This window comes from Mustela lutreola, chromosome 3, assembly GCF_030435805.1.
Source record: "Mustela lutreola isolate mMusLut2 chromosome 3, mMusLut2.pri, whole genome shotgun sequence".
Classification (NCBI taxonomy): Eukaryota; Metazoa; Chordata; class Mammalia; order Carnivora; family Mustelidae; genus Mustela; species Mustela lutreola.
Genome location: NC_081292.1, coordinates 158,944,651 through 158,964,040, shown reverse-complemented (window position 1 = coordinate 158,964,040; position 19,390 = coordinate 158,944,651). Strand labels below are relative to the sequence as shown.

The 19,390-nt window shown below is 35.7% G+C and overlaps 1 protein-coding gene across 3 annotated transcripts in view; it reads left to right on the top strand.

The window, feature by feature from the left end:
• KCNJ3 (potassium inwardly rectifying channel subfamily J member 3) overlaps positions 1–19,390 on the top strand; it is a 151,961-nt gene that overhangs the window by 17,866 nt on the left and 114,705 nt on the right. The window contains exon 3 of one of the 3 annotated variants that reach the window (XM_059167302.1): positions 16,277–17,174. The exons of the other annotated variants lie outside the window; for them this stretch is intronic. Coding sequence (XP_059023285.1) covers positions 16,277–16,314 — 38 coding nt within the window. The 3' untranslated portion in view covers positions 16,315–17,174. Of the gene's footprint in view, positions 1–16,276; positions 17,175–19,390 lie in introns of those variants that run through there. 3 annotated transcript variants of the gene reach the window in all.

Sequence of the window (19,390 nt, the reverse complement as noted above, 5' to 3'; positions counted from 1 at the left end):
GAGTCTAAACACTCTCCTGACCCTACGGGACACCTTTGTTAACAACAACAACAAATTTCGGCCCTTGTAGATTCATATATTCTTATGTAGGAAATAGAAAACAAAATAGATATGAATGAAGTGTTTCATCTGGAATGTTGAAAGTGATCAGTGCTGTGAAAAAAATAAAGCAAGGCAAGAGGTGTTGGGAGCATAGGCAAATCAGGATAGACTGCAATGAGAAGGTGAACTTTGAAACCAAACACTGTATCTTAAGTAGAGCTTACGAGAAGGGCATTCCAGGTATGGGTATTAGTAAAGGCTCCAAAGGAGCAGGGTACTGGCTGCCCCTCTTTCTCTAATGGAGGTCTCTCAATTCACTTCTTCTTTAAGCACTGATAATAGTACTTCCAAATCACAGTATTTGTCCCGGGAGTGGATTTAGGATCTCTGCTTACATGCAGGTTACACACTATTGCCTAGTAAATTTGCTTGCAACACTACTTTCATGATATATCTATGCTCAAAAATCTCTAATGACTGTCATATAAAAATGCATGTATTTCTTCCTGAGAAAATTAGTCTGCTTTTCTTTAATGTAATGTCCATACACTGATGCTCACTCTTGGCTCCCATGTCTGCAATAATACCATTTTTGTTGCCATATTTATTCAGTCTTCCCTCTAGGTGTCTTTCTTTAGTCTATATATTTTTTTTATAATTCACTTTAAAAAGCTGTTTTTGACTATGAAATGATTATTAAATAATGCTCATTAAAGAACAAATAAAACCCACAAATATGCTAAATAAAAACTACTCTTAATTTCAACCACTATACTGCTACCTTCTTGGTCATTAACCTTTCAGGTGTCTGCATTCAGATATACTGTTAGTATGCCACATGTACTGTTTTATAACTTACTTTATTGTATAATATACTATTAATACCTTTCACATCAAATTGTAATTCTCCACCATTAGTTTTAATGGTGTTCTTTTATGCTAATCTATGCTATTTCCTAGTTTGGACTTTTTAGGTATTTCCTTTTAATAATGTAAATATTTTATCGTTCATAGTTTTAATTTATTTACTACCAACTTTCTAAAAATTCCTAGAGAGGGCGCCTGGGTGGCTCAGTGGGTTAAGCCGCTGCCTTCGGCTCAGGTCATGATCCCAGGGTCCTGGGATCGAGTCCCGCATCGGGCTCTCTGCTCAGCAGGGAGCCTGCTTCCCTCTCTTTCTCTCTGCCTGCCTCTCTGCCTACTTGTGATCTCCCTCTGTCAAATAAATAAATAAAATCTTTAAAAAAAAATAAAATAAAATAAAAAAATTAAAAATTCCTAGAGATAGGATTCTTGGATAAAGAGGCTTATAAATCTGCTAGTTTTTAATGCATATGTTAAGTTTGCTATCCAGAAAGTTGGTAACAATTTACAAGTGTGAAGGTGCCCATTTCTTCATATCCTTGCCAACAATGGATATTACAATTGATTTTTTTTCTAATATGACATTGTTTTTTTCTTTCTGATCACTAATGAGGTTGAAATTATTATATCTATGGACTACTAGTTTTATTTCATGAATTCTCAGTTCATATTGCTCATTTGCCTGCATTTCCTTTTATGTATAAGTTGGTTGTATAACTAGTACATTATTAACAGCAACCATGTCCCCAGTATACAGTAGTATATATGCAATTTAAAAAAAATTTTCTTTTTGTGTTTGTTTGTGTGTATACATATATATTTGTGTCTGTGTATGTATATACCTCTCTCCCTCTCTCTCTCATATATATATGTATAATTTTTCACCTTAATCACTTATGTGCTTTATTATACCTACAGAGACCTATTGAGGACTTCTTTTTATGGCTATTTATGTTGTATTTCATAGATTGCAGTAAACACTTCTGATCAGTTGTTATTTTTCACTGATTTTAATAGAGTTGCTCTCTTTTTATGAGCTTGTTTTCTGAGTCACAAATTGTTTCTTATAGGAAATCAGTCAATACATGCTTGTTGATTATCCATGTTATATTAAATGTGAGTTAGTATAGAAATGATTAAGGAAGAAGCCCACATCTATAGGGAGAAAGAAGTTGAGTAACAATGAGTATTAACAAAATATGCTCTAGTCCCCTACACAGGCCTGTGTGTCAGGGCTGTGTAGGGGCTAGAATAGTGGTCACTGATGGATTTGTTCTTAAGAAGGTCTGAGAAGACCCTCCCTAGAGGATATGACATGAGCGGAGATAGGAAGCAGAAGCAGAAGGTCATCAGGAAGATAAAGATTGCTGGGCATTCTGGCTAGAGGGTCAGAAAGTGAGACTTCATTTTGTTGAGTCAAGTAATTTGGTATGGTCAGAGTTTAGAACTGGTGGAGGGTAACTGGCTGGAAAGGAACTTATCTGTGAGTTATAGTTTGGGCCTGATTCTGCAGGCAATAAATCCCTTGAAAGATTTTAAACAGCAAAATGCCATGATCATATTTGCATGATTGAAAGGTCCTTCTGGTTGTAGGTGGAGAATGGATTGAATGGGGCTGAGACCGGAGACAGACCAGTTATTAGGCTGTTACAGTAGACCAGACCAGCGGTAATTGGGTCCCGTGAAATTGCCTGGCTCAGGGAACTATGCGACTGTTGAAAATAATGGAAAAAAATCCTCTGGTTTTAAAGCTCTTACTTGTGATTAAACAGGAATGGAGAAAAGGGCCCTAGGATCCTTCCCACTGAAGTTCTTCATTCTACTTAGAAGCCCAGGCACCCAAAGAAACCAAAGGATAAATGGAGAAAAAGAAATAAAACAGCACAAATAAGATATTGACTTCTCTCCTTATTAGTTAAAAACAGTTTGAAATTTTCTAATGAATAAATCACAGAGCAGAAGTTCAACTTGGAACAATTGAGATGTGCCTCTAATTGTCCCCTACACGACTTAACTTTATTAATTTTAATTAATCATTACACTATTTAACTTTTTAACTTGTAATTAATCATGACTCCTCAGTGATCTGTCAGAACATAGTGATCAGCAAAGCCCCTAGTCGTAACTGTAAGTGAGGTGGCTCTCTTCTGACCACTGGCAATTTGATCTCTCTTTCCACATTACATATTCGAAACCATTAGCACTGAGGTTCTCACAACTGTTGTAGTCAGGACCTACAGCAAGTGTGACTTGTTTAACTCTTTGGTTTTCTTGTTCTACCCGTATTGCTGTTACTTCTTAAAGTAATTTTTATAGTTTTAGAAGACTTTCTACCTTATCAGTTAAAAGTCCATGATATTTGAATCTGTATATATTGGAAATGTCAATGTATATTCCTCCTCCTAATGTCTATGATTATATATTTGTTAAGCATTTATTGCTTCTTAATTATTGATTATATATTTGTTAAGCATTTATTGCTTCTGAATATGTTTGCATTCTGACTCATGCTCCTGATCTCTTTTTTAGAGATCCTTCTTCAGTAATTTGTTGAATCAAAGTAAAGCTCAAACTTTAGGGTGCCATGGTTCTTTCTTAAATCTAAAGCTTTAATTTTCATGAGCATTCCTATATAAAATCCTACTTAACAGAATTTTCTTTTGATGGTCCATTATAGGGATTTTTAAAAATATTTTATTTATTTATTTGAAATAGAGAGAGAGAGATCACAAGGAGGCAGAGAGGCAGGCAGAGAGAGGGAGAAGCAGACTCCCTGCTGAGCAGAGAGCCCGATGTGGGCCTCGATCCCAGGACGCTGAGATCATGACCTGAGCCGAAGGCAGAGGCTTAACCCACTGAGCCACCAGGCGCCCCATTATAGGGATTTTTAATGTGCTTTACAATGTAATGCCTAAATACTGAAGCATTAAGTAGGGTGGCCAGCCAACTCACCCAGTTGAAAGCTTTATGGGTCTTTATGGGTCTTTCAGAGCTAAAACCAGGACTCTTGGGATGCCGGGGTGGCTCAGTCAGTTAAGCATCTGCTTTTGGCTCAGGTCATGATCCTAGGGTCCTGGGATCAAGTTCCACATCAGGCTCCTTGCTCAGTGGGTAGCCTGCTTCTACCTCTTTCTCTGCCTGCTGCTCCCCCCTGCACGTGTGCTCTCTCTCTCTCTCTCTCCAACAAATAACTAAATAAAACCTTAAAAAAAGATAAAAACAAATAAAACCAGGAGTCCTGAGCAAAATGGGGTATTTGGCCATTCTACTTAATAGTCAGGAATGTTAGTTAAGCCTTCCTAAATGCCTGCTTCAATTTAATTGAGAAGTTTACTTTAATAATGGTGGATTAGGTCTTTTCAGACTCACGACTGGAATTACTCCACCATTTTCTTTATTCCACTTTTGTCAGCACTGGAGTCCCCAAAATACTTAAAAATAGTATTTTCACATGTGTTATTTTCTCGATTATTTTCACTGCTGCATTTTATAGGGGATTTAATCACAATCCTAGCATTTTAGGATGGAAGTTTCTCATTTGCATTGCAGGCGGTTGGTCTGGATCAATTACTGGGGGTAGAGTGGGCTAGGGAGGGTAAGACCAAATTTTGTGACACTCTGACCTATGGCTGATATGAATAAAATAAGTTAGCAAACTTTATAGATAATCTAGCTAATTGTTAAATGTAGATATAGGAGAATTGTAATTGGGTAGAACAGTTTTTGGTAAGATGCGGTTTAGTCCAATGACAGGGAACTTCACACTTTAAACATTAACTCATTCTCAGAGATTTTTTCAGTGAAGTTTTGGGACTATATATGTTGAAATCCCATGGTATACTTATACTGGTATACCTATTAAAATACTGACTTCTGGGCTTTTATCTACATGTACAGTGTTAAAATGTCTGGTGTTTGTGGCTCAGGAAATCTGCCTTTTTAATAAGCACCCAGGAGATTCTTATTAAGAACACTGCAGTTTGAGAATGCATCCATCCAGCAACCAGGAAAGCCACTTACAGCTACTGAATTAACTACTCAACTACATTGTCTTGGCCTAATCTACCACACTGACATGTTATACAAAGGAAAGAGAACTTAGCTCTTGAAATTTCTGAAGTCTTCAGAGATGAAGCTTTGTGTCAATTCAGACTGTGCTGATCAGTGTAGCCAAATGCAAATTAATATGGGTAGAAAAGCAGTGAAAATCAGAAGTATGAATTAAAATGCTTTGCTATTCATCATCATAAGCAAGAACAAGATGTGACAGCTATTGTGGAACATTGTGTGAAGATGTAATATAAACGCTAGGCAAGGATGTTAGGGCCACTCGCTGATGGAGAGAATTCTGATCACTGAAGTTGCAACACATGCATTAGACCATATCACTGTCTGTGGTTATTTATTGTTTCATAGGAGAGAATATCATTATGCTTACTGTAAAGTTCAAAAGAGCAGTCTCACAACTGTGTACTAAAACTAACACAGGCTCTTAGACATTAAAGCTAAACTGCTGAGAGTTTTCTGGGATAGCTTTTGTAAAGATTGCAGAGATTAAATATAAAATCTAAATATATTTTTTAAAAAGTGATAATGAGTGGATAAGACTGGAGATCCAGATAGACTGAGTTTATTTTGACAAATCAGGATCATAGGTACAATTTGACATTGCTTTGTTTTGATTAGTTATTACTTTGTGGATTCTATGTGGTAGGCTCTATCTGGGCCATTGGATCCTTGGCCAAGATCAGGCCAAGATCATTGGCCCATTTAGCGCAGGAGAGGTTAGAACTGAAATTCAAATAGAAAGTCATTGATTGTTGCTGTTGAAAAAATATGTTGAGTGAGATAAACATTATATAGAGTTATTATATAAATGATGGTATTTTAATATGTATTAATGATGATAACAGGGTGCCATCATGAAATCAAGAAGGTATTGTCTGGGGCAGAGTAGTAAGGAGGAAAATATTTTTTTGTTGTTGTTCAAAGGTGACTTATCCTTGGAGCATTACCTTAATTGTGTTGATTATGTATGGGATGCATTTGCTGAACCTCCCGTGCCAAAAATATACTCATAAGCCTGAGAATAGTTCATGATCCATTCTTGCTGCCTCGTTCAAAAAACAGTGACGTCTAGACCATTTCAGAGAGATAATTAAATCTTCAAGGCTTTTGGAGAAAGAGCATCTTAGTCTCCCTTAAATTACTGTCAAACAATTTTTTGTATGTTTCTAAATTAGGTTTTAATATAATTTAAGCCCTTTATTTTATTTTGTTTAATTTTATTTTTAGTTTAGATTTCTTGTCATTTAAGATGAAAAATGTCCTGCCATTAGTTTTCAGAGCCATCTTTAGTCACATGCAGGACCAACTGTGTGCTGTATCTCAACATTTAGGTCCAGGTGTAATCAGAATTCCTGGGAGGGCAGATTTCTTCCAGATGGGGTAAGTTTTGGAAGGGAAGAGTGCCTGGTGCTTTGATGACTACAGAAGGTTTAGACCTTATGAACTGAATGTCTGTCTATTTGTGTATGAGCTCTCAACATTTTTTTTTTTTCTTTTAAGTACTTTTCTCTGTGCTGAGGGTTTACTTTCTGACTCATGCTCCTGATTCAGCAGTTCCCCAGAAATGGCTCCAATCCTTCCATATTTGGCAGCACTACTTAGAGAATGTAGAAAGAAAATGATGTAGCCTCTTTGTATATGTGTATTTATTCAGATTAGCATTATCGGTTCCAAAAATGTCTTCACATGTGTTATCTGTTTCTTCCTGGTTTTGCTTTGCTCTACATTTCTCCCAGTGGCCTTTTCTCAAATATGCTTCATTACTCTCCATTTTGCATTTTTATACATGAAATGCAAACCTTCTTATACATACATGGCTTTTCTTTTCATGTAGTTAAGATTTTAATATGTTATAGCCTGTAAATTGTAGACTGGTAATGCTTCACGTGAGTCCTTGATGATAAAGTTTAGGTGTCTTAAGTTTTTCAGGCTAACTCGCTAAAATGGGGGACAGATTTTTGGTCCAGAACTTTTTATGTCCATTCTATGGAATAGACTGATGGTCTTTAGTTTTTAATTCAGTTATTGAATATGTTTAAATTCAGTCTAAACAACCTGAATTTTGCTTATCTTTAAACGTGTTTAAAATGTACTATAGAAGGGTACTGGACCTTTAAAGGGTGCCCTCCTATCTTCCGAGTTCTACTAGACCAGTAGTATAGATACCAGTTAAATATTATTTCTTATTAGAATTAGTCATTTGATTATATGTGCTTGATATGATGTCTTCTCTGGTTTGGATACACTTGGAAGAATCTAATATGCTACTTTTAGCTTTGAAGAAGCATATTTCTTTCTTTACACCGAAAATCATAATATCATCAGAGCCAGACAATGTTGAGGGGGAGAAAAGAGATATATTCATGATTTTTGAAACAACTGTTAATACAATTGAATAGTAGAATTGAAATGATAGAATTATAGAGATAAAATTCTTCTCAGTGATAATCTAGTTAAAATTTTAGGGAAATGGAAAGCATGATTCAATGAGGTAAAACAACTTGCTTATCTTTTCAGAAGCATTTGGTGGAACAGTCTGGAATATGCTTTTATGTTTGACTCTTATTCTGGCGTTCTCCTTACTAACAATAATTCAGTTTTTTAAATGCATTTCTGGCTTCTCTAATTTAACATAGTTTATAATGATGGAGACTATATTTTGTTAAGACCTGTCAAGGATTTTCTATTACTAGGGTGGAAGTTATAGATCAGATCAGCTAGTTACCGAGCTGAGCAGAGGGGAAGGGCAATCAAGAGATTTATGCCTTATACATTTGTCTGATCTTGAACAGCATTGCCAAATCCTTTTTTAGGCAAATACAATAAGGGAAAGAGAAAACTTGCTACGTTTTAGGTTCTGAGTGATAGTCATATGGCTAAAGACAGAGTACATATGGAGTAATGGGAAAAGGGGTTTTAGATGATGGTAATAGATAAATGAAGGCTGGAAAATGCAGTGCCTTTAAGTCATGTATGTGTTTGCACTTAATTGTTATGAGTAACTGGGAGCCACAGATGGCTTTTAAGCAGGAAAGTGGCATGCCATGATCACAATCGTGTTTTAGGAAAAACAGTCATTCTGGCTGACCATGAAGAAAGTAGCAAATGAGGCAAAACCGAGGTTGGTTCAACAGTCAGGGTGCTACTGCAGTAATTCAGAGGAGAGGTGGGAATCTGTTGCTTAAGGAAATTTGAAGAAGCATCCACTCTTGGCGATATTATGAAGAAAGATTTGTTGAAAACTTGAAGTATGTAAACTTTCCTCTTGCCCTTGAGGAAGTTTGATGCCTGAAGATGAAGGAGAAGATACTTATGAAGAAAGAGTACAGACTGGGGGTGTGAAGATGCAGGGACCACCTATCAGAAGAGCTTCTAAATTCATATTTGGACTGAAGCATGTGATATAGGAAGTGTGGGTAAAAGGTAAGGCCAGAAAGATACTGAGAGAAGGTTGTGGATGGCCGAGAGTGCCAGGACTTCAGTTTATCAGATGGAAGAGAAGGTAGGCCAGGTTTCTGAGCAGGTAAGCAAAAACTACAATAAGGATGTGCTTAAGAGCTCCAGATTATAATGTATAAAATAAATAATACCATATATAACATTGTCGTGCTCACTTCATTTAGCTTTTTAAAAACACTTCACATCAATATGATAGGTACATTTCACATATCAGATGACGTATTCTATATTACTTTTTTAACCAAAATTTGTTGCACAAATTTATTCTTTTAAAAAAGTTTAGTATTTAAAATGAATTTGTCTTTAACATCATCTTTTGAAGATCCTCTACACAGTGATATGAAAAATCATGTTAAATTAGAAGTGGAATTTCAAAACATTTTTTAGAAGAAATCTGTGAAGATATGTGAACTCATTCAATTATGCATTTATACTCTATAGTTTAACATGTAGTTCTAGAGGTTTTGAATTATGCCCCATTTGTCTTTCAGAGTTCTTTAAGAAATAATGTTATGACTCTGTGAAGAAAAAAATTTCAGAAATTTGATGTATATTAAAATTAGATGAACACTTTGAAGATGACAAATTTTATCATTCCAGAGATTAGTCTATTAGTAATAATTCCTAATTAAAAGATACTATGAGTATCTGAAATTTCAAAATGTCAGTGTGTGTATACATATGTCTTCTGATGAGCACACCTAAGGTTAACCAAGAGTTGATGTTATGATTATTATTGCTGTTACATTATTATTATTTTGATCTGTGTTGTTATAAGAGTAACGATTCAGTAGGTACCAATTATAGACAAATTCTGTGCTTTTTTTTTTTTAAAGATTTTATTTATTTGTCAGAGAGAGAGAGGGAGTGAGAGCGAGCACAGGCAGAAAGAATGGCAGGCAGAGACAGAGGGAGAAGCAGGCTCCCTGCTGAGAGCAAGGAGCCCTATGTGGGACTGGATCCCAGGACGCTGGGATCATGACCTGAGCCGAAGGCAGCTGTTTAACCAACTGAGCCACCCAGGCATCCCTCTGTGCTATTTTTGATACAAATCCATTTCAACTTGTTTTAGGGGGGAAAATGTATAGATAAGTCTATTTCTCCAAGGGCTGAAGGATCTTTTCCTGCTGTATTATCAAGGTTAATCTAAGTTACAGATTTCCTGCTAATGCAGTGGCTTTCACTCTGCAAGCAAAAGTGAGAAGAGAGCGCATAACATGTTGGAAAATGCCACCTCCTCTGACTCATCTCATTTTCTGAAATAATGCCAGCAATTATGTGCCATAGGAACAGGTTGCTTGTTTTTGTGCATTAACTTTGATATGCCCCTATATAATTTGGTTTCAAATTGGAAAATGAGGATCTTAACTGGTTGGGAGAATAAAATCTGGTATAATGGGTGAAAGTAAATTCTATATTACTGTTACATTACCCATGTAATGTTTTACTTCACATTCTTTATAAATATAAGTAAAATGTTACTTTTTTTTGAACCTACATATATATTTTAATGCAGAGCTGAGACAAGGAGAAGTATTATCTGACTCCGAAGAGTTTTTAATGACTCATCTGGCCTTTTAATATTTCCCATAGGAGATTCTTTTGTTGCTTAATGGTCCATGTTTCAAAATAATTTTCTTACATTTAAAAATCTCCTTTGAGAAATATAATTTCATTGGTAATAATATCCTCTAATAATATCCTCTTTTTTTTTTTTTTTCAAAAATCAAAACCTTCAAATTGTTACTTGTTTGATCAGATCACATTCCTGCTCTGTCATTCACTAGTCACACAATGTTTTTTGTTTGTTTGTTTGTTTGTTTTATCTTCAAAATTATCTTTCGGGGACTTATGTTCTACTTGTTTTTAGTTTTTTTTTTTTTTTTTTTTTTTTTTAAATTTATTTATTTATTTCTTTGACAGAGAGAGAGAGATCACAAGTAGGCAGAGAGGCAGGCAGAGAGAGAGAGAGGAGGAAGCAGGCTCCCTGCCGAGCAGAGAGCCCAATGCGGGACTCAATCCCAGGACCCTGAGATCATGACCTGAGCCGAAGGCAGCGGCTTTACCCACTGAGCCACCCAGGCGCCCCTGTTTTTAGTTTTTATATCTTGCATCTTCCACCAACTAACGGGGTGTTTTGTGCAGATTTATTTTTTTCCTTTGAGTTACTTTTATTTTGGAAATGGTAATAATACGTATCCTCTCCTCTCCTTATCACTCAGAGTTATCCTAAGGGTTCAAAGACCTGATATATAGACCATGCATTGCAGAATTTAAGCCCTGTATAGGAAAACATCTTCAAACTTATTGTGTCTGCCATTTTTCACACCTCTAACCCACGCCTGTGCCACCTATTTAAAGACATGAATTTTCCTGGTTCTGTTTACAATATTTTTCTTTAGAAATATTTAGTTAACTTTCTGTGTCAAACTATTTCACTAGCTCTTGGCAATACGCTCGACTTTCCGTTTTTTATTAACTAGTTGTTATTACCTGTAAAGATCGGCGATTACCCTGAAAATTAATGTTTGGAAAGGGTATAAACTACATTTATTCAAAAGCTGTATCTTTCAGTGTTTAGAAAATACTATAGATCTTTTTGTATAGTTTTTCATGTTCAGAATTTGGTTATATTGAAAACTTCTGGAGTGCAGAGTTTACACATGGCACTCTTAAAAACTGCATTTAGAATAGTCTTATACCTACATGACTGGCTACTGTGGTAGAAAGAACCAGTTCTGCTCCTAACTGGCCACTTTATGTTTACTAAGTCCAATAATATTCTTGAGTAAATTCTTTTGTTTTTAATATATAAATAATATTCTTTTTATCATATTTGCAAGGCAAAGGTAAATTAATATTTTTTAATCATTAAGTTCCATAATATATAAAATATAATGATTTTGATGAATGAAAATGACTTAAATATCCCTTTTTCATGTCATTTTCAACTTATTAGTATTTCATTTATGTCATTTTTCTTCAGGTGTATTTTTTTAACCCTTTTGGTTGCACCAAAATTTCAATATTATTTTGTGTCCTTGCATATATGTTTAGTAAAAATACAATCTTAGTTATTTATTGTGGCCTCGTTTTTTTAATTGATGGTTTAATTATAGCCAGTGAAACCATTGATGCACTTGACATTGTTTATTCTCTATATAAATAGCCTTGTGGTTTACTTTTGTCTACCATGTTATGTCCTCACTTTTATGTATTTTAAAACACTCTGGTCTGGTGTTGGAGAAGCCATATAACTCTCTTCACCACTTTCTATTGATGTCAATTTGGAAGGAGAATATCAAAAAGATCATATATTTTCAAAACTTTGGTGATGTTACAGAAACTTCTCTATTCATTTACCACAGGTTTAACCTCACTTTCTGGGAATTTTTATGGTACATTCCTGAAACCACAGGAACAAATCTGTCATGCTTAGTAATAAGATTCACTATTTGAAGAGTCAGTTTACTGTAGAAGAAGGTGTTGCATGGTATCAGCTTGCTGTTTTTAAAATATGTCAGGTGTTAGAGGAGATTGGGTATTGAGTTTGAGAGAATCAGTGTACACAGTGACTACAGGTATAAATTTCAGAGTCAGATAGTCTGGTTTTAGAATCTATATACCATGCGTTTACATGGTTCTGGGCAAATTGATTAATTTCCCTTTCTTTGGTATCTTCATTTGTAAAAAAGGAGGTAGAAATTATTTCTTTCTCTTTTTTGGGGGTGGAGATTAAGATACTATAGTGAGTCTGCTTAGTATATTATCTAGCACTTAAGGGTCACCCAATAAAATTAATAAATGTTATCTATATCATCAAAAACATTAATAATAGAAAGTTCTTAGTTGAACACACTTTTGGAATTAACATATATAATATATACCAATATTATTAGTTCTCTAAAAGTGTTGACCAAAGATGGGCCCTTATGTGAATTACAATGCCATTTTATTGATAAGTACCAGAAATGAAGGCTTTCTCAATTGCAGCAGATTTTTAATGGACAAGTGCAGGTTTAGCATGACTAGAATGAGTTGAAAATTATATTTATTTATTTATTAGATATTTTATTTATTTATTTGAAAGAGAGCGAGATCACACATAGGCAGAGAGGCAGGCAGAGAGAGGAGGAAGCAGGCTCCCTGCTGAACAAAGAGCCCGATGCGGGGCTCGATCCCAGGACCTTGGGATCATGACCTGAGCCGAAGGCAGAGGCTTTAATCCACTGAGCCACCCAGGTGCCCCCAAAATTATATTTATTTATACCAGGAAGGATTCCAGGCAAAATTTATAATTTTTACAATTACATTTGCCAGCCAGAAATAAGGAATTTTACCTGTCCTTTAATTAAATAATAATTAAATGCTATAAAATATCATAGAGTGCTAATGAGAGTAAGGGCCTTTCCTTTGACTAAGTCATGGTCATTTAATTAAGTTCCTTTAGAACTGGACCATGAACCTAAATATAGTGTCCAACATTTAGAATATCTCTCTGAGATCTTATTTTATTAGCAGCTTATTTAACTCAGAATTGACTTAGGCCTTTTTTCCCCATTCTGTTTTACCATATTTTTTAAAGTATTTTTCAGTAGCTTAATGCTTTTATAAACCATCATCCGTGAAACAGTATATTGGCCTATAATGACTGACAAAAAAGATTAATTATTGTGACTTCTCATCATCCATGAGAAGAAAGGAGTGGGGACTAACTCTCTATATAGTCAGAGTAATATGCACTCTATAAATTGGTTTTAAAAACAGGGTGAATAAAAATAGTTAATGTTTTATTATAAGGCATATCCTAATGAAATAATTTTGAATCAGAATAACTTTCAATCAGAAAGCTTGATTTATATTTGCAGTGTTTCCTCCTAACTAAGATTGTATGAATTAGGCATGCATTTGATTGCAAATAGTAGAAAATCCAATCAACAGTGCCTTCAACACTTGGAACTTTGTTTTTCACCTGTAACAATACGTTCAGAGCAGGCAGTCAGGCTGGTCCAGCTGCTCCAGAATGTCATCAGAGACTCTTCTGGAGTCCTGAGATGCCTCCAGTCTTCCTGTGCTGCCATCTTCAACATCTGTCTTTCCTACGAGTGGTCCCAAGGGTACTGCACCTTCAGATGTCATTTCAGGTACAAGTGGAAAGAATGGGGAAGAGCAAAGGCCAACAGAGCTTTCTCCTAGGAAGGTTTTGATGTTGTGTTCAGGAAAGACATTTCCTAGGAAAATTTCTATCCATTGCATTGTTCTGAATGTCCTCTGACTCCCTTGTCCCAACCAGAAGAGTATCAGGAATTGATTGTTTTTAGCTGTACATAATTTCTTGAATTAAGTAAGGTGGTTTTCTGTGGCTTTGTGTGTGTGTGTGTGTGTGTGTGTGTGTGTGTGTGTGTGTGTGTGTATGAGAAAATGATGGGATCAGAGTGTGGATAATACCAGAAAAAAGGAGATCCTTCCTTAACCAAATTTTAAAGGTTATGTGAATATGGAATATAATGAAAAAATATTGATTTTAAATAATATTTCTTCTACTTAACTTAAAAATGCAAATAATCAGGGGCACTTGGGTGGCTCAGTGGGTTAAAGCCTCTGCCTTCGATTCGGGTCATGATCTCAGGGTCCTGGAATCGAGCCCTGCATCGGGCTTTCTGCTCAGCAGGAAACCTGCTTCCTCCTCTCTCTCTCTCTGTCTGCCTCTCTGCCTACTTGTGATCTCTCTGTCTGTCAAATAAATAAATAAAATCTTTAAAAAAATGCAAATAATGAAACAAGATGGGATTGGGAGGGAGACAAACCATAAGTGACTCTTAATCTCACAAAACAAACTGAGGGTTGCCGGGGGGAGGGGGTTGGGGAGAAGGGGGTGGGATTATGGACATTGGGGAGGGTATGTGATTTGGTGAGTGCTGTGAAGTGTGTAAACCTGGTGATTCACAGACCTGGGGATAAAAATATATGTTTATAAAAAATATATGTTTATAAAAAATAAAAAAAAATGCAAATAATCAAATGCAAGATTTTTGTATTTTTCCTGTAAGAGCTAATGTAAAGTAAGAAAAATTAGTGGCAGCAGAGTATTAAAATTATTTGGTCTAGTCATTTGGCATTAACCTACAATTATTATTTTTTTAATATGAATAAGACTAAAGTCTAAGGAAAGAAAAATAGCATAAGCTTTTTTAACAGTCTCATTAATTGTATAGCAATAAATGTTAAAGCCCATATAAAATATTATGGAAATAGTCAATTTATCCTTAATTGTGCATTTTGCAAGAAGCTTTTCCCCCTAAACATATTCTAGTTTGACTCTCATCACAGATTAAAAATGTACTTCCAATAGGTGATTCTTTATGTACAAGCATTGTTAAATCATATCCTCCAATAAGCTGCAATTACTCCCTACCTGAGGTGTGGTGGAGTGGGTCTACTAAAACTTTAAATCATATTTAAAAAGTAATTTAGAATGTTTTTTTCCTGAAAAAGGAAAAATGTGTAATTCCTCTAACTCTATGGTGTGATTCATATAATAATAGAAGGACATGGAATAAAGAAGTGTCCTGTAGAGGAAAGTATGATTAAATGCTCCTGAGAGTTCAAGGTCATGGCAGCCTATTCAGATGAAGTATCACTTCACTAGGATTTTAAAAGATGAATAGACTTTTACCCAGCACCAAGAGCAAAGGCTTGAATGACTGAGGCAGTGTGGTATCATTTGGGTAGCTCTGTGCACTTCTGTAAGGGACACAAAATAAGGGATGGGGTTGTCACATAATGAAGCTATTCAGAAAGCATCTTTGGGATTAGCAGAATTCTGGACCATTTAAAAAATCCAAATGTATGTGGTAAAAATTTTTATCTTAAAATTACTAGCTTCTGTTGCCTATTTGTGCTTTTTGCCAAATGCTAACTATGTCAGTTAGCTATTTGTGAATATGAGAATTTACCTAGTTGATTTAAGGAAATTTAAGAAGAATACTAATGTTTGATATATACTTGACTTGTTCTGAATAAGCCAGTTAACTTCTTTGGATATCTTTTAAATATATATAACTTGTACCTCTTGTTCATCAAATTAGCAATCATATTATGCATTACCCTTTCAAACAGGTGACAGGGATCTTGCTCTGGGGAAAAAAATTATCTCTCGGTACTTTTTCAAACAACACAACTCAGTGTTTTTTGTTTGTTTGTTTTTGTTTTATTTATTTTTGTTTGTTTTTAATGGAGGGAATTCCTGGATCCGTGCATTCTCAGACAAACATTTTTTTTTTCCTACTAAATGAGTTGTCAAGATGAAATGCTAATTCACTTCAAGTAGACTTTTTGTGCCAAAAAAGTCAGCATCATGCTCTACTGACATGTAGTGCTAGCTCAGTTATAGTATATTGATTATAATATGCCAGAAACGAGGTTAAACACATTGAAATATGCCTTTTGTTTACTCAACAACCTCCACATGAGTTAGGCAGTATTTTTCTCAGTAGACGAAGAAATAATCTGAGAGTATTTGCCTTTTATATGTCAAAGTCTTCATTTCAACCTTGTGAGATAAGCCAAGATACATACTCACTAAGTTAAAAAGTGCTAGTCCTAAAATGTATTCATTTTTTTCCTGCCATTATGAAAGTAATTGTAGAGGCACAGATTTTTAAGAAATAAGTTTTGCACCTTGTCTCGTTCTGCATATCTTTGTATTTTAAATTTCTGAATGTCCTAGGTATCCCAGGTCAATTTTGTTGCTATGAAATTTGTCATTGTTTCCTAATTAGCATGGGATTTATGTTTTGCATTTTCCTCTTTTTTTAACCCTCACTTTCTTCTTTCATGGCAGTCCATACTTTACCTACCTACTGGTGTTTCGGTAAATGAAAGACAATTCCAGACTTCAATGGCCTCTGCAGAAACATAAAAACATCTTACTGGGTCATATTTTGCAATAAGGCTCAAAAGATTTGTGACTTTAATCATTTTTTTCCTTTGTATCACCACTTGGTTTGAAGTTTTTCCTGGACAGAATGCCAGGCTGGCATCCGAAGTACCTCATTAGCTGTTCATCTTTGCATTGTTCCACTAACTGCCCATCAAAATTCACTGTGTGGTTCTGGGCCCGCTAAAAACAATCAGGCAAGATATCATTCAGAAACATTATGGGATCTGTATTATTTACAGATCACTTGAAAGCTTCAACTGGAGATTACTCAAGGATGGAATGTACAAAAAACACACTTAGGTTTTATCAGTAATTTATTTTAAAAAGTGGAAAATAAATCAGATGTTGAGTGCATTTCCAAGAAATAGAGCTAAGCCTGCCCAACCCAACGCTGGAAAAAGCAGACAAATGAAAATTTCAGTATTGTTTTTTGGTGTAGCCTATTAATGATATGTATGCCTTTTGGTTTTCAAAATTTGTTTCCCTTTATCCAGACTTAGAGATTAAACTAGCCAGCTTACTTATGGTAAAAAACCATTTTGAGTATTGAGACAGATTTTATTTTTAGCAGATTCTGCTTTACGTTTTCTTTTAATTGTAGAATTAATTTTATTTTTTTAGTTATTGTATTATAACTCTTATTGAATTGGCTATTTTAAACCCAATTCTTAAGTGATTTTGTCTTGCTCTATATTAATTATAAATTTAAATTTAAAAACAACAGATTCTTACCTTCTGCAAAATAATCTACAGTGTTTTGCTTTTCATTGATATATAATAAAATTTTGGTGAACTGTCATCTTTGTTTCTATTGTTCTTTCAAGAGAAAAAGGGTTGTTTCTTTTTTTTTTTTCCAGGAAAATAAAATAAAATATAAAATGTAAATATATCCTCCTCAATATTTTTATCATTATTATTTTAAGTGGAAACTGTTTTAGATGGCTGAGGAGGCTTGAGTCAGTGATATCCGCCTATGCTGTCTCAGGTGAATACATATATAATAGGGAGTTACATGAAAATTTTCTTATTGCCTTGCATTTTACAGCTGAAGCTCCAAAGCTGAAATTATTGATATGTGCTGTATATATATAAAGGAGATTCTCAATATATTTATGTAGGATTTAAAAAAAAAAAAATAGCAAAACAAATGGTTCAGTTACTATTAGTGTCCATTGCCAGCTTCCATTGTGAAGGGAATTATTGAGATTTATTAATGTAGATTGTCAGCCTCCTGGGGAGTTTGTTATCCTGGAGCATTTGTCCACCCTATCCCATAGAAGATTGATGAGAAGAAATCCTAATGAGAGTTCCTAGAGAAGCTGATACATGTTTGGCTCTCTTGCAGTTCAGTGAGCGTAAATGAATATAGAGAAGATCCAAATTTTGTGGGACCTGGAGCTTATTCAGTAGGTGATTTAATTATATTACTCTTTACATTAGTTTTGCAAATTTTTCAACTTTTAATTATATGAACACATTGTTAAGGCCCTTTCCAGAGATTTGGATAGAGTCCAGGCAAGGGGGTGTGTGTGCAAAGCTTCAGCCTCTTTATCTTTATGAGACATCCACCTCTAATATAAATTCATATTTGCTTCTCACTTACTGAATTCATGGGAATTCTTGGAAATTTGCTGGAGATGCTTGAGGTGACAGAATTCTATAGGACTGGAAAGACCTAACCTACAGGACTGGAAAGGTATACCTTAGTATGGATACCTTAGTATGCCATAAGCTAACTGCATATTAGAGAAAGCAGCTGGACTGCAGCCATTCTGAGGGGAATCCTGCCCAAAAAGTCTGCCTGCTGGAGGCGGGGAGACTCTAACATAAGAAAATCTGGGGTGATTCCCCATGGTCTGAAATTTCTTTCTTTCATTTTTAAAGATGTATTTATTTATTTGAGAGAGAGAGAAAGGGAGAGAGATTGGGGGGGGGGGCAGAGAAAGGGGGAGGCAAGGAGACTCCCTGCGGAGCGGGGAGCCTGACACATGGCTCGGCCCCAAAACCCTGAGATCATGACCTGAGCCAAAACCAAGAGTCAGATACTTAACTGACTGGGCCACCCAGGCACCCCTGACTTCTTTCTAAAGAGTCGTTACCTGCCTCAACAAAGAAAGGGAATCAGTGAAGTACCAATCATAAGAAATGGTAAGGTACCTCAGCGTGCCCCTCCCCCGCCACCCCGCACCATATATCTACACGTGTTCTATAAAAGAACCAGCAGCTAGTGACTGCTAGAATGGAGAGCAAGACAGCCAGCTGTGCTGGGCCAGCTGGAACCAGACGCACCAGTGTTTCACTCCTCTCCCTCTGATCCCTCCTCCCTGTGTCCTTTCCAGTCCCACAGAAGAAGCAGACTCAGAGCGTGAAGAAGGAGACAGAGTGAAGAAGGATCAGACCACATGCTCCTGCTGATGTGAACTAAAAAAAATTACACAGGAGATAGAAGTTTGATTTTCGATGAGACCGAACCATTTAGTAATGAAAGTGAATTGTAATGAGAACCATTTAGTAGTAAAAGTGAATGGAAAAAAAGTGAAAAGAGCAGCAAAGGACTGTTCTTCCCCCACAGGCTACCCAAAAGCTGAAATGTTGTCATTTACTGAAGAACTGAGATCCCACAGAATGACTTGAAAGGTAGGAAGATGGGAAAAAAGGACATTTTTCCTATCCACAAGTTCAGGCTGCTCAAGAAACAAGTTCCATGTACATTCCATCAAGGAACAGTGCTGGCTTTAGCTCGCTGCATTTTGCGTCCCTGTTGGGGGCCTGGTGACATAAACCGTCTGAGATCCCAAGACAGTCCTCCTCCCAGGGTAAGAATAGGTTAATTATGTGGCAGCTTTTCTCCCAACATGAAGGGAAATCCCTGGAAATACATTTAGTAAAAATCCTACATTATTCTGTTTTCATCTGGGATGTAGTTAATTAAATCTGCTTGAATTATTGATGCGAGTACAAACTGTTTTTGAATATTAAGAAGGCCAATTTGAAAGTAGAACTAGGCATCTATAG